The sequence below is a fragment of the Carcharodon carcharias genome, chromosome 23, assembly GCF_017639515.1.
Source record: "Carcharodon carcharias isolate sCarCar2 chromosome 23, sCarCar2.pri, whole genome shotgun sequence".
Classification (NCBI taxonomy): domain Eukaryota; kingdom Metazoa; phylum Chordata; class Chondrichthyes; order Lamniformes; family Lamnidae; genus Carcharodon; species Carcharodon carcharias.
The window spans coordinates 53,812,659-53,828,412 of record NC_054489.1 but is presented as its reverse complement, the minus strand read 5'-3'; the positions used below and the strand labels follow the sequence as shown (position 1 = coordinate 53,828,412).

The following is a 15,754-nucleotide window of genomic DNA, read 5'->3' as shown; positions in this document are numbered from 1 at the left end:
CACAACTACCATCACAACTACCATCATAACTACCGTCATAACTACCATCACAACTACCGTCATAACTACCATCACTGACTAACAAAATTGTGTGAGAGCAGAAGTACCAGTATCGAACTCTTGGGCTGAATAGCCAGTTTCTATGCTGTAGATTCTACGTAATGTTCACCCATTGGGAGTGTATTCACCCATCAGTGTTATCTTTGCCTGTGAGCAATGTACATCACTCAATAGAAGCATACGTTGAATGTCATGGGGCTTAGATTCACCCATTGGGGGTGTACCCACACATCAGGGAGATTATATTCACCTATTGGGGGTGTATCCACACATCAGGGAGATTATATTCACCCATTGGGGGTGTATCCACACATCAGGGAGATTATATTCACCCATTGGGGGTGTATCCACACATCAGGGAGATTATATTCATCCATTGGGGGTCTATCCACGGAGGGAGATTATATTCACCTATTGGGGGTGTACCCACACATCAGGGAGATTATATTCACCCATTGTGGGTGTATCCACACATCAGGGAGATTATATTCACCCATTGTGGGTGTATCCACACATCAGGGAGATTATATTCACCCATTGGGGGTGTATCCACACAGGGAGATTATATTCACCCGTTGGGGGTATACCCACACATCATGGAGATTATATTCACCTATTGGGGGTGTATCCACACAGGGAGATTATATTCACCTATTGGGGGTGTATCCACACATCAGGGAGATTATATTCACCCATTGGGGGTGTATCCACACATCAGGGAGATTATATTCACCCATTGGGGTTGTATCCACACATCAGGGAGATTATATTCACCAATTGGGGGTGTACCCACACATCAGGGAGATTATATTCACCCATTGGGGGTGTATCCACACAGGGAGATTATATTCACCTATTGGGGGTGTATCCACACATCAGGGAGATTATATTCACCCATTGGGGGTGTACTCACCCAGCAGAGGGGAATATATTCACCCAGCAGAAAAGTACTCATCTCCCTGCGGAATCTTTACAGCTTCGAAAATATAATGGCCTATCAGAAGATATGTTCAAACATTGGGAATACACTCACCCACCAGTAATTTATATACTACCTCCACCTTGTAGTCACCCAGCAGCGAGGGTGAGTGTATTCCCCACTAGGGCAATTATATACCCCCATCATGTATGTAATCATCCAATAGCTTATATTTACCAATTGGGAGTGCACTCACTCATCAAGTTGGAATCAATTAATACACGTTCCTGGATTATTGTGTGGATTATACTGATCTGCATACTGATTGACGTTGAAGTTCAAAGAGTGTAAAGTCCAGGAACATGTCATTCAGCCCAACTGTTCCATGCTCCACCTGACCCTCCTCCCATCCTTCTTCATATACTTTCCCCCAGCCCTCTTTATCTCACTATCAGTATATTTGTTTATTCCTTCCTCATGCGCTTAACAAGCTTCCCCTTAAATGCATCTGTGCTACTCGCCTCAGTGGTGCCCTGTAGTGGTGAGCTCCACATTTGAACCAATCTTTGGGCAAAAAAAGATTCTCCTGAATTCCGTACTGGATTTCTTGGTGATTATTTGATATTGCTGGCCCCTAGTTTCGGTCTCACCCACAAATGGAAACATCACCTCTACATCTACCCTATCAAACCCTTGATAATTTTAAAGATTTCTATTGGGTCAGTCTTCAGCCTTCTCTTTTCCTGAGGAGCCCGAGTCTGTTCAATCTTTCCTGATCAAAGCCTCAGTTCTGGTATCGCCTTTTATTTCAACTTCTCCAGTCTCCAGTACCTCTGTACCCACTTAATAATTTAGAAGCCAGTTCGAGTAGTACAAATGTGATCTAACCAAGTTCTGATAGGAGTGTGACATAGTTTCTCTGCTTTTCAGTGCTAACCCTTTAGAAATAAATTTTGCTTTGAAACAGCATCTTTAGCCTGTATCATTATTTTTTATTTTATTACCCATTAAGGCTCTTATTTTCTAAGGACTTTGTGACTTCCTGCTTCTTTCTAAAATGCACCTTCACACTTAGCTGTACTGAAATCCATGTGCCCAATTGCAAGTCCATTCTTGAAGTTTATTAATCTTGTTTTGTAATTTGTCACAGTCCTCCTCAGTATTAATTATTTCCCTAAATTTGCCATTGATTGCAAATTTTTGAAATTGTAGTTCCAATTGCCAAGTTCATTGAACTAATCTGGATTATTGCTGCTGAATTACTTCAACTGATCTTTTATTCCTTAATTTATGGGATGTGGGCTTCGTTGGCTGGGCCAGCATTTATTGCTCATCCCTAATTGCCCTTCAGAAGGTGGTGGTGAGCTGCCTTCTTGACCCGCTGCAGTCCATGTGGTGTAGGTACACCCACATTGCTGTTTGGAAGGGAGTTCCAGGATTTTGACCCAACGACAGTGAAGGAACGGTGATATATTTCCAAGTCAGGATGGTGAGTGGCCTGGAGGGGAACTTCCAGGTGGTGGTGTTCCCATCTATCTGCCGCCCTTGTCCTTCTAGTTGGTAGTGGTCGAGGGTTTGGAAGGTGCTGTCTAAGGAGTTCCTGCAGTGCATCTTGTAGAGGGTACACACTGCTGCTACTGTGCATCAGTGATGGAGAGATTGAATGTTTGTGGATGGGGTGCCAGTCAAGCGGGTTGCTTTGTCCTGGATGGTGTCAAGCTTCTTGAGTGTTATGGGAGCTGTACTCATCCAGGCAAGTGGGGAGTATTCCATCACACTCCTGACTTGTGTCTTGTAAATGGTGGTCATACTTTGGGGAGTCAGGAGGTGAGTTACTCATCACAGGATTCCTAGCCTCTGAGCTGCTCTTGTAGCCACTGTATTTATATGGTTAGTCCAGTTCAGTTTCTGAATGAAGCAGCTGAAGATGGTTGGGCCTAGGACACTACCCTGAGGAACTCCTGCAGTGATGTCCTGGAGTTGAAATGATTGACCTCCAACAACCACAACCATCTTCCTTTGTGCTAGGTATAACACCAATCAGCGAAGAGTTTTCCCCTGATTCCCATTGACTCCAGTTTTGCTAGGGGTCCTTGATGCCACACTCGGTCAAATGCTCCCTTGATGTCAAGGGCAGTCACCCTCACCTCGCCTTACCTGTGCTAGTGTTGTAGAAATGGTGTACCAATCTGACTAACGCGGTAGAGTTAATTGTACTGATCTGGGTTAATGCGGTAGAGTTAATCTTACTGATTGGGATTAAAGCTGTTGAGTTAACTTTACTGATCTAGATTAGTGCTCAAGTGAGTTTAACCTGAAAGAGCTCATTCAGGATTTCAAAACTCAGCCAGAATAGTGTTAGATTTATGTAATGTTTTCTATGAGATTCAGCTAGTATGAGCAGTTAGAGTGCTCAGATGTCCAACACACTGTAACCTTTGTCCTATAAATCCTCTTTCAGATTCTTCTCCTGTCTCTGATGAACCTATTTCAGATGATTCTGATGTGAAGAGTACACCATCTTCAGAGGGTAGGTGCTGCCCCATCTCTGTATTGATAGCAACAGCTTCCTCCAAAAACATGGTTAGTGCTGCTCCAAAGCCTAGAGAGCCATGGAATGAAACCAGGAAATGCTGGAAAAACTCAGCAGCTCTGGCAGCATCTGTGGAGACAGGAACAGAATTAATGTTTTGAGTCCATTATGACAGTTGTTCAGAACTTTGGAGTTCCGAAGAAGAGTCACATCAGACTCAAAATGTTAACTCTGTTTCCCTCTCTACAGAGGCTGCCAGAGCTCCTGAGTTTTTCCAGCACTTTCTGTTTTTATCTTAGATTTCTAGCATCTGCAATATTTTGCTTCTGGAAAGGCCTGGGGCTGGCACTTGCACAAGGACACCATCCCACAAGACCAATACTTAACAAGACTAATTGTTACCAGTAACCACATCAAAATAAGTCCATTTACTTAGATACAGGTCCAGTAACCCCCAGGCCTACGTTAATACACTTTGATATCAGCACTGATACCAGTCCATTACTCATGATTGTCTGCATTGATTTGTTCTGACACTGGAGTACCTCTCATTCCCCAGATATCAACTCTGATACAGCTCCAATATTAGCAAGATCAGTTCCAATATGCAAGCTATATTCTAACAATGTAGCTCTAATGTAGCATGAATAAATATTCACTACACTTCAACATCAGCAGGAGAAAAATCTTATAAACTTTGATCCTTTTATATCCCAAAGTGCCCCCTCAATATATCTCATTGTTCCCCAGTGTGTCTCTTCTATATTATTCACTGTTCCGCATGTGCCCCCTCATTATTCCACTGCTTCCCAATTTCTCCCTAGATATCCACTGGTCTTTAGTGTGGTCTCTCCAGATCTCACTGTCCCACATTGACTCCCCTCTACATCCCACTGTTGTCAGTGTATCCTCTCTATATTCCTGTGTTTCTGATTAGATCCCCTCTTTTTCCCACTGTTCCCCAGTGTGCATCCTATATATATTTATCGCACTGTTACCCAATGCTTTTTTTATCTTCATTCATGGGATGTGGACATCGGCGGTTAGGCCACTGTTTATTGTCCGTCCCTAATTGCCTGTCAGCAGGTGGGGCTGAGCTGCCTTCTTGAACCGCTACAGTCCATTTGGTGTAGGTACACCCACAGTGCTGTTAGGAAGGGAGTTCCAGGATTTTGACCCAGCGACAGTGAAGGATGGCGATATATTTCCAAGTCAGGATGATATGTGGCTTGGAGGTGGTGGTATTCCCATGTGTCAGCTGCCCTTGTCCTTCTAGATGGTAGCAGTCGTGGGTTTGGAAGGTGCTGTCAAAGGAACCTTGGTGAGTTGCTGCAGTGCATCTTGTAGATAGTACACACTGCTGCTACTGTAAGTCGGTGGTGGAGGGAGTGAATGTTTAAGGTGGTGGATGGGGTGCCAATCAAGCGGGGCTGCTTTGTCCTGGATGGTGTTGAGCTTCTTGAGTATTGATGGAGCTGCACTCATCCAGGCAAGTGGAGAGTGTTCCATCACATTTCTGACTTGTGTCTTGTGGGCAGGCTTTAGGGAGTCAGGAAGTGAGTTACTCGCCACAGGATTCCTAGCCTCTGACCTGCTCTTATAGTCACAATATTTATGTGGTTAGTCCAGCTCAGTTTCTGGCCAATGGTAATCCCGAGGATGTTGATAGTAGGGAATTCAGCTATGGTAATCCCATTGAATGTCAAGGGGCATTGCTGCCTTAATGTCAAGAGCAGTCACTCTCACCTCACCTCTGGAGTTCAGCTCTTATGTCCATATTATGTGTAATGAGGTCAGGAGCTGAGTGTCCCTGGCAGAACCCAAACCATGAGTAAGTGAGCAGATTATTGATAAGCAAGTGCCGCTTGTTAGCACTGTTGATGACCCCTTCCATCACTTTACTGATAATGGAGAGAAGGCTGATGGGGCAGTAACTAACCAGCTTGGCTTTGTCCTGTGTTATGGCTTCACCAGGTTGACACCTCATTTTTAGGTACACCTGGTGCTGCTCTTGGCATGCTCTCCTGCACTCTTCGTTGACCCAGGGTTGATCCCCTGGTTTGATGGTAATGGTAGAGGGGGGGATATGCCGGGCCATGAGGTTACAGATTGTGGTTGAGTACAATTCTGCTGCTGCTGATGGCCCACAGCACCTCATGATTGCCCAGTCTTAAGTTGATAGATCTGTTCGAAATCTATCCCACTTCGTGTGGAGGTAGTGCTTCACAACACAATGGAGGGTATCCTCAAATTGAAGGCAGGACTTCATCTCCACAACGACTCTACAGTGGTCACCCCTATCGACACTGTCAAGAACAGATGCATCTGCGGCAGGCAGGTTGGTGAGGATGAGGTCAAGTATGTTTTTCCCTCTTGTTGGTTCCTTCACCACCTGCTGCAGACCCAGTCTAGCAGCTATGTCCTTTAGGACTCGGCCAGCTTGGTCAGTAGTGGTGCTACCGAGTCACTCTTGATGATGGACATTGAAGTCTCCACACCCAGAGTACATTCTATGATCTTGCCACCCTCAGTGCTTCCTCCAAAAGGTGTTCAACGTGGAGGAGCACTGATTCATCAGCTGAGGGAGGGCGGTACGTGGTAATCAGCAGGAGGTTTCCTTGCCCATGTTTGACCTGATGCCATGAGGTCATGGGGTCTGGAGTCGATGTTGAGAACTCCCAGGGCAACACCCTCCTGACTGTATACCACTGTGCCTCCACCTTATCTGGGTCTGTCCTGCCGGTGGGACAGGACATACCCAGGGATGGTGATGGTGGTGTCTGGGACATTATCTGTAAGGTATGATTCCATGAGGATGACTATGTCAGGCTGTTGCTTGGCTAGCCTATGAGACAGCTCTCCCAATTTTGGCACAAGCCTCCTTCGTAAGGAGGACTTTGCAGGGTTGACAAGGTTGGGTTCTGGTGCCTAGTCAATGCCGAGTGGTCTGACCGGTTTCATTCCTTATATACTTTATAGCGGTTTGATACAACTGGGTGCCTTGTAATCAAAGAGCATTTAAGAGTCAACCACATTGCTGTGGGTCTGGAGTCACATGTAGGCCAGACCAGGTAAGGATGGCAGATTTCCTTCACTAAAGGATATTTGTGAACCAGATGGGTCTTTATGGCACTTGACAATGGTTTCTTGGTCATCATTAGACATGTGTCCCCTATATGTCTATATATTCCACAGTTCCCCAGTGTGTTTCCTGAATATATCCTGTGGTTTTCCAATTTGACCCATCCACATACCAAGTTGTACCAAAATGTGACCCAACCTATATTCCAGTGTTCCCTACTGGGACCTCTCTGCCTCCCACTGTTCCACAATGTCTCATCCTTATACAGAACTCTCTCCCAGTGTGTTCCCTCTATCGCTTACATATCCACTGTGTGACCATGTACATCCACTGTTCCCTAAAGCATCCACTCTATATAACTTACACTTCCCCAGTGTGTCTTCTCTATATCCCGCTGGTCCCAGAGTGTTCACTCTGCATCCCACTGTATGCAGTGAATTCCTCCCACACCCTTCCTAAATAACCTACTGCCCCTGAGTATGTCTTTTCTATATCCTACTGTTCTCCACTGCACACCATCTATATCCCACTGTCTCCCAGTGTGTCTCTTCTATATCCCTCAGTTCCCCACAGTGTCCCCTCAATATATAAATTGTTTCTAGTTTGATCCTTCCTGTATGCCAGTCAGAGTAGAAATAGGAAGATAGGGAGGATCAATGCGTGGCTTGAGTCCTGGTGCAGGAGGGCTTCAGATTCTTGGACCATTGAGACCAGTTCTGGGGCAGGAGGCACCTATTCAAAAGGGACGGGTAGCCCCTCAGCAGGATTGGGTCCAGTGTCTTGACTGGGAGGATTTGAACTGAATTGCAGGGAATTGCGCATCAGTTTGTAGAAGTAGAAAAGAGGGATTAAGGTGTATAAAGGAGTGAGAGTGTTGGATACTGGAGAAGGAAGTAGTTTCATATTAGATAGGAACAAACTAAGAAAAACTGCAAGGAATACAAATAAAGGTTTAGAATGCATATATGTAAACATAGAGTGCATGGCAAATAAGCCTGGTGAGCTACAAGCACAAATGTCCATGTGGGATTCTGATGTAGTCACAATAATGGAAATGTGGGTTAAAAATGTTGCGGGCTGGATGCTTAATATTCAAGGACAGAAAGTGTTCAGAAAAGAAAGGGAAAGAAAATAAGAAGAAGTGGCAATACTGATAGGGGATGCTACTGTAACATTGGAAAGAACGGATGCCCTTGAGGGGCAAGGACAGAATCCATTTGGTTAGATTTTGGAATGACAAAGATTATAATCACACTACTGGGTGAATTCTACAGTTCTCCAAATAGTGGGAGAGAAATAGAAGAACAAATCTGCAGAGGAATCACAGAGATGTGCAAGAACCGTGGAGTGATGTTAACTTCCCAACTATCGATTGGGATGATCTGAGAGGTAAAAGGTAAGGGGTGGTGGGGGGCGGGGTGGGGGAGGTCAGTGGGGGGATATTTCTGCAGTGTGTTTGGGAGAATTTCCTTGACCAATATGTTCTTGATCCAACTAGGAAGGAAGCATTTCTGGATCTGGGGATGGGAAATGAGATGTACCAAGTGGACTAAGTGTCTGTGGGAGAACACTGGGTAAGAGTGATCATTGTATCATGAAGTTTAGATTAATGATGGAGAAGAACAAGGAAACATGTAAGTCAGAAGAGGGCTAGTTTCAATGGGATGAAAAGGGATCTGGCCAGGGTAAAATGGATCAAAAGAATGACAGGGAAATCTGTAACAGAACAATGGGTGATCTTTAAGGAGATGTTTCAGATACAGGCTGGGAACATTCCAAAAAGAGGCAAAAGGTAAGGGAGCCAAAGCCAGGGCTCCTTGGATGATGAGGGAGGGTAAGAATGTGATGAAATAAAAAAAGAGGGTGAATGATACATGTCAGGTAAATTCTTCAAGTGAGAACCAGGCCAAATAGAATAAGTTGAGAGGGCAAGTGAAAAGGAAAATAAGCCTGACAAAGAGAATGAGAATAGAATGGTAGTTAACGTAAAAGGGAACCCAAAAAATATACTGACAAACAAATAGTAAACAGATATTAAGCTGGTACTATTTAAGGACAAAGAGTGTGAGATATCCTTTGAGGCACAGGGCAAGACTGGACTACTTAATGAGCAGTTTGTATCGGTGCTTAATAAGGAAGAGGATGCTAACACATATCAGTAAAAGCGGAGATGATGGAGGTAATAGATAGTTGAAAATTGATAAGTAGGATGTACCCGAAAGGCTGGCTATGCTTAGAGTGGATAAGTCACCTGGCCCACATGACTTGTATCCCAGGTTACTAAAGGAAATGGACGTGGAGGCACTGGGAGGGCTTGTCTAAGCTTCCAATATTCCCTAAGGTACATGGGAGGTGCCAGACAGTTGGAGAATAGTAAATGTGACATCCTTATTCCAGAAAGGGTGTCAGGACAGTCCTAGCAACTACAGGCCGGTCAGTTTAACATCAGTGGTGGGTGAGATTTTAGAAACAATAATCAGGGGAAAAAATCAACAGGAACTTGGAGAGGTTTGAGTTTGTTCAGAAGCAGCAGCATGTATTTATAAAATGTAGATCCTGTTTGACAAATCACATTGATGAAATATCAAAAAAGGTAGATGAAGGGAATGTGGTGGATGTTGTCCAACTGGATTCTGAAGAAGCCTTTGATAAAGTATCACATAAAAGGCTGGTTTACAAAATTGTTACACATGGAATAAGAGAGTCAGTGTCAGTTTGGATAAAAAAAATAGCTAAAGGACAGAAAATGGTGAGCTATAGTAAATGTTTTTGTTTCTGATCGGAGTATGGTAGACAGTGTCCAACAAGGGTCAGTGCTAGGACCGCTATTTTGTTTAATATGTATAAATGACTTGGATGTCAGAAGCCAAAGTAAAATTTCAAAATTTGCTGATGATCCTGAACTTGGAAGAGTGGCAAACGGTGAGAATGATATGAATCGCCTGCACCAGGACATAGATGAGCCAGCTGAATGGACAGATAGAAATGGATACAGTATGAGGTGGTATGTTCTGGCAGAAGAGATAGAGGAGGCAAATAATACTCAATGGCACAGTTTTAAAGAGTGCTCAGGAACAGAGGAACCTAGGGGTTCATGTGCATAGGTCTTTGTAGATGGCAGGACATATTGAGAATAGTAATTAGCAAAACTTATGTGATCTTGGCTTCATATATATAGGTATTGGGTACAAAAGCAGGAAAGTTATGCTGACCCTTTGTAAAGCTCTGGTTAGGCCACAACTAGGGTATTGCAAGGATGTGAGTGAGGGTCCTTTGAGAAGGTTTAGAGGAAATTTACCAGAATGGTTTTGGGTATGAGAGATTTTAGTTACAAGGTTGGCTTGGAGGAATTGTGGTTGTTCTCCTTGGAGTAGAGGAGATTGAGAGGAGATCTGATCGAGGTGTACAATGTTAGAAGACAGATTTAGATAAGATAGAAAAAGAAAAGCTGTCTTCATTTGCTGATGGTACAAAGACTAGGCGGACACAGAGTTAAGGTTTTGGGCAAGTGATGCAAGAGGGATGTGAGGAACAACATTTTTACGCAGAAAGTGGTGCTGACCTGAACCTCTCTGCCCACAGGGGTGGTGGAAGCAGCGATTGTGAATGATTTCAAAAGGAAATTGGGTGAGCGCTTGAGGGAAGTAAACTTGCAGGACTATGGGGACGGAGTGGGGAATGAGACTAATCGGATTGCTTTAAAGAGAGCCAACAAGGACTCAATGGGCCAAATGTCCTCCTTCGGTGCTGTAATGACTCCATGGGCAGTATTTTATACTCCTCCCCACATGGCGAGTTTAGAGGTGGCGGGAGCATTTTATTGGACTCCAACACCTCCCTACCTCTACCCGGATTAAGTCTGTGGTGGAGAGCCCTTGGATGGCTTTCCCACCCAACTGCAAATTGAGGCCCTTAAGCGAACAACGAATGACCAATCCAGGGCCTCTTCCTGCCACTGTGAGTGGACGTGTCACCAAACGGATAGCACAACAAGAAAACCATGCAAGTTGCTTGTGATCTCCCAGGGAAGTCCCTCGTTCAAAGGCACTCAGTGCCCGATTGTAAACCCGACATCGGGAAGAAGGGGCCTGCTGAGAGCCTTCCCCCACCTCATCCTTAAACCCCCTCCCACGGAACCCCTACCCTGCAAAACTCCTCCTGCCATCATTGATCTGTGAATCTGGCCCTTCGGGGGGTGTATTTCCTGCAATAGGCACCGCCTCCTCAGTGGCATTACTGAGCAAAAGAGCTGCCAGCCTCTGAGTGGCCAGCAGTTCTCGGTGGACAAGACTTGCCGCCCCCCTGGGTCCTGATCCCATGAAAGTTCTGCCGGTGGCCTCCCAGCTGCCTGATTTACTCCAGGAGGAGGCAGCGCAGGTCTCTCACTGATTCTGCAGCCAACAATCGAGCCATCAATCACCTCCATAAGATTCCCTCCCATGATTCTATAATCCCACTTTTCCCTTTTTCCCCATTGTATCACCCCTACGTCCCAAAGTTCCTCTGCAAGTGGCAAATGCATTCCCCTATTCACCATGTCTCAGCTCTATATCCCAAAACTCTCCAATGTGTTCCTCTAAAACAAATTCTTCCCAGTGTATAATCTCTATATCCCACCGTTCCCCAGTGTGCCTCCTTTCTATATCCCAATGTTTCTCACTGTGACCCCTTTATATCTCATTATTCTCAGTGTCTCCTATATATCTCACTGATCTCCAGTTGGCCTCTCTATGCCCCATTGTTCCTGTGTTTATGCTCTATATCCCACTGTTCCTCCATGTGTCGTCTCTGTAACCCACTTTTCTGAACTGTAGTCTTTTGATAATCCACTGTTTCCCAGTGTGTTCCCACGATATCCCACTGTTCTCCACTGGATCTTCTTTATATGCCACTGTTCCCCAGTCTCTCACCTCTATATATCACTCTGCTCCTCAGTGTGTCCCTTCCCTATAATCCACTATTGCCCATGTGACTCCTCTGTTCCCAAGTATGTAACTTTAAATGCTGTTCTTCCCAGTGAGGTCCCTCTATATCCCATTGTACCTCTATATGTCCCTTCTATATCCTACTGTTCCCCAGTATGACCCCTCCATAAACTGCCATTGCTCTATATTCCACTCCTGCTCAGTGTGTCCCTTCTTGTATTCCAAGAAGAGGTTATGAAGGCACAAGTGAAGGGTTCAACAACAGATGAGCTGAGACAGGAAAGTCAGGTAATGTTACAGAGGTGGCAACTGACAGTCTTAAAGATGGCACAAATATATGGTGGTAAGCTTATCTCGGGGTCAAATATGACACCAAGATTACAAACAGACTGGGTTAGTGCCAGATTTCCCAGGGATAGGGATGGAATCGATAGCTAGAAAAGATTTTGGGGCAGGAACTGAAAAATGGCTTCAGTCTTCCTGATATTTAATTGGAAGAAACTTCTGCTCATCCAGTTCTGGATGTCAGATAAGCAGTCTGATAATTTAACAACAGTGGAAGAGGTGAGAGAGGTGATGGTGAGGTAGAGCTGAGTGTCACCAGTATACATGTGAAAACTAGCACTGTGCTAGCTTCCCTGCAAGCCCCCCTCTAAATCCCACTGTTCGAATTGTGTTCCTTCTATATACCGCTGTCTCACAGTGTGCCCCATTATACCTTACTGTTGCCCAGCTATCTTCTCTATCCCAATGTTCCTGAACTGTAGCCCAGTGTGTCCCTTCCTATATTCCAAAGTTCTCTATGGGTTCCCTTTAGGTCACACCTTTACGCAGTCCCTCCTTCCACTAGCTCACCAGGCCAAACTTCCTCTAAAACTCCCCCCTGCACCAGCCCTGAACTCACTCCTTTCTCTAGTTTCTCTCCTATTTCCCTCATTGCCTCTCTGAGCTCATCTTGTCCATGAGGCCCACCTCCTGCTTTCTCAATCCTATTCCCAGTAAACTACTGATTAGCCAGCCACACCTCCTGGGGCCTACATTGACCAAAGCATAAATGGTTCTCTCTCTTCAGGTGTTGTCCCTCTCTCCTTTAAATCTACCACTTGTAACCTATCATCCTGCCTCCAACTCCCTTTCCTCTCCAAAGTCCTTAAACTGTTGCCACCTCCCAGATCCATTCCAATCTTTTTTGGAATTTCATTTGGAATCCCTCCAATCAGGTTTCTGCCCCTACCACAGTACTGAAATGGCCCTTATCAAAATCACAGATGACATCCTGTGTGACTGTGAAAAGATAAACTTTCCCTCCTCGCCCTTTTCAACCTGTCTGCAGCCTTTGACTCGGTTGACCACACCATCCTCCTCCAACACCTCTCCGCTGTTACCCAGCTGGCTGGGACTGCTCTTACCTGGTTCCATTCTTATCAATCTAATCGTAGTCAGAGGATCACTTGTAATGGCTTCTCTCCCTGCTCCCACACTGTTCCGTCTGGTATCTCCCAAGGATCTATCCTTGACCCCTCCTATTTCCCATCTACCTGTTGCCTCTTGGTGACAGCATCCAAAAGCACAGTGCTAGTTTTCACATGTATACTGGTGACACTCAGCTCTACCTCACCATCACCTCTCTCACCTCTTCCACTGTTGTTAAATTATCAGACTGCTTATCTGACATCCAGAACTGGATGAGCAGAAGTTTCCTCCAATTAAATATCAGGAAGACTGAAGCCATTTTTCAGTTCCTGCCCCAAAATCTTTTCTAGCTATCGATTCCATCCCTATCCCTGGGAAATCTGGTACTAACCCAGTCTGTTTGTAATCTTGGTGTCATATTTGACCTCGAGATAAGCTTGCCACCATATATTTGTGCCATCTTTAAGACTGTCAATTGCCACCTTTGTAACATTACCCGACTTTCCTGTCTCAGCTCATCTGTTGCTGAACCCCTCACTTGTGCCTTCATAACCTCTAGATTCAACTATTTCAATGCACTCCTTGCTAGTCACCTACATTCTGCCTTCCCTAAACTTGAGTTCATCCAAAACTCTGCTGCTCATGCCTTAACTTGCACAGAGTCCCATTCTCCTATCATCCCTGCGCTCACTGACCTACACTGGCTCCTGGTCAAGCAATGTTCTGATTCTCAAATTCCGATGCCTGTTCTCAATCCCTCCATGGAGGAATGAGAGGTGATCTTATTGAAACATTTAAGATCTTGAGGGGACTTGACAGGGTGGATGCTGATAGGATGTTTCCTCTAATGCGGGAGACTAAGTCTAGGCAATGCAGTTTGAAAGTAACCCATTTAAAACAGAGATGAGAAGAGATTTTTTTCTCACAGAGGTTCATTGGTCTGTGGAATTCTCTTTCCCAGAGAGCAGTGGAGGCTGGGTCATTGAATATTTTTAAGGCTGAGTTAGACAGATTCTTGACTGACAGGGGAGTCAAAGGATAGAGGGGGTGGGCAGGAAAGTGGAGTTTAGGCCACAGTCAGATCAGCCATGGTTTTATCAAATGGTGGAGCAGGCTCAAGGGGCCAAATGGCCTCCTCCTGCTCCTAATTGTTTTATGTTCTCATATCCATGGCCTGGCCCCTTCCTATCTGTGTAATTTCCACCAACCCTACAATCCTCTAAAATATCTCCAATCATCAAATTAGGGCCTCCTATACTTCTCTCTTTGTGTCTCTAGCTCGCTTTCCTCCTTGAAGACACTCCTTAAAACTTATTTCTTTGACCAAGCTTTTGATCATCTCCTAATATTGCTTTATATGGCTCAGTGTCATATTTTGTTTTATAACGTTCCTGCAAGACGCTTTGTTGTGTGAAACCCACAGTCGCCCAGAGGGTCACCTCTAAATCCCAGTCTTCCCAATGTTCCCCTCTGTATCCCCTCAATATCTCACTATTCACTAGTGTGCCCTTTCTCTATAGCCCACTGCTCTCCATGTGTCCCCTCAGTATAAACCATAGTGTCTTCTCCACCTCTCACTGTTCCCCAGTGAGTCTACTTTTTATCGCAATATTCCCAAAATATATCTCACTGTTTCCCATTGTGTCCCTTCTCCACAACCCATGCTTCTTCATGTATCCTTGCTATATCCCGCTGCTCCTCAGTGTGTCCCTCTACATCCCATTCTTTCCCAGTGTGTCCTCTCTATATCCCGCTGTTCCACAATGTGTCTTCCCCACACGCTCCACAATTTCAGTGTGTCAATTTTATATTTCACTCTTCCCCAGCGTTCCATCTCCATATTCCAATCTTCCTCGTTGTGTTCCCGCTAAATCCCATTGCTTCCTAGTGTGTCCCCTCTATTTAGTCCAGAGTTCCCCAATGTACCCTTTCTATGTCCCTCTGTGCCCCGTCTATATCCCACTGTTCCCCATGTGGCCCCCTTATATCCACTGATCCACTGTGTGTCCCTTATATATCCTACTATTCCCCAGAGTGTCCTAACAACATCCCACTATTCCTCAATGTGTCCTTTCTATATCACATTGCCACCAATTTTGTCCATTCTATATCCAAATGTTGCGCACTGTGACCTCTCTATATCCCACCATTCCCAGTCTGTCCCCACTTTAATCCACTGTTTCCTATTTTATCTTCTATATAACCAATTGATCCGTGCACCATCCCATTGTTACTTAATATATCCCCTCTACATCTCCTGATTCCTCAATATATCTCATTGCTTCACAGTGTGTCCTGTCTATACCCACTGCTCTCTGGCATGGACACCCCCAGGTCACATTCTTCCCCATCAAGAGCCCTCTATGTCCCACAGACTGCATTCCCTCTGTATCTTACTGCACCCCAGTGAGACCCTCTATATCCCACAGCGCCTCGGCGTGTTTACTAGGATGGTCCTTTCAGATCCCATTGCTCCTCATTTTCTTTCCTCTACATCTCTGTTTCCCAGTTGTTCTATATGTTACTGTTGTCCACTGTATTCCCTCTACATCAATGTGTTCCTGATGTGTCCCCTCAATATCCCACTGTTCCCCAGCGTGTCCCTTCTCTATATCCCACTGTTCCCCTGTCGGCTCCGTCTGTGTTTTTCTCTCTGAATCGTATTTGTTATGTCATTGTTCATTTTCTGATTGCTGTTTCATTCTCTGAATTATTTCTGGACATGCTTGTTTGGAATTGTTCCTACATTTCAGAAGCAATGGATCCAGCTGCTCTTACTGCAGCAACCTTGGACCTGGCTTCACAAGAGGTCACAGCAGGTA

The 15,754-nt window shown here is 45.0% G+C and overlaps 1 protein-coding gene across 1 annotated transcript in view; it reads left to right on the top strand.

Moving 5' to 3' along the window:
• LOC121269019 (microtubule-associated protein tau-like) overlaps window positions 1–15,754 on the top strand; it is a 181,545-nt gene that overhangs the window by 59,679 nt on the left and 106,112 nt on the right. The window contains exons 2-3 of the mRNA XM_041173385.1: window positions 3,441–3,509; window positions 15,686–15,751. Of these exons, the coding sequence (XP_041029319.1) occupies window positions 15,691–15,751 (61 nt within the window). The 5' untranslated portion in view covers window positions 3,441–3,509; window positions 15,686–15,690. The remainder of the gene's footprint in view (window positions 1–3,440; window positions 3,510–15,685; window positions 15,752–15,754) is intronic.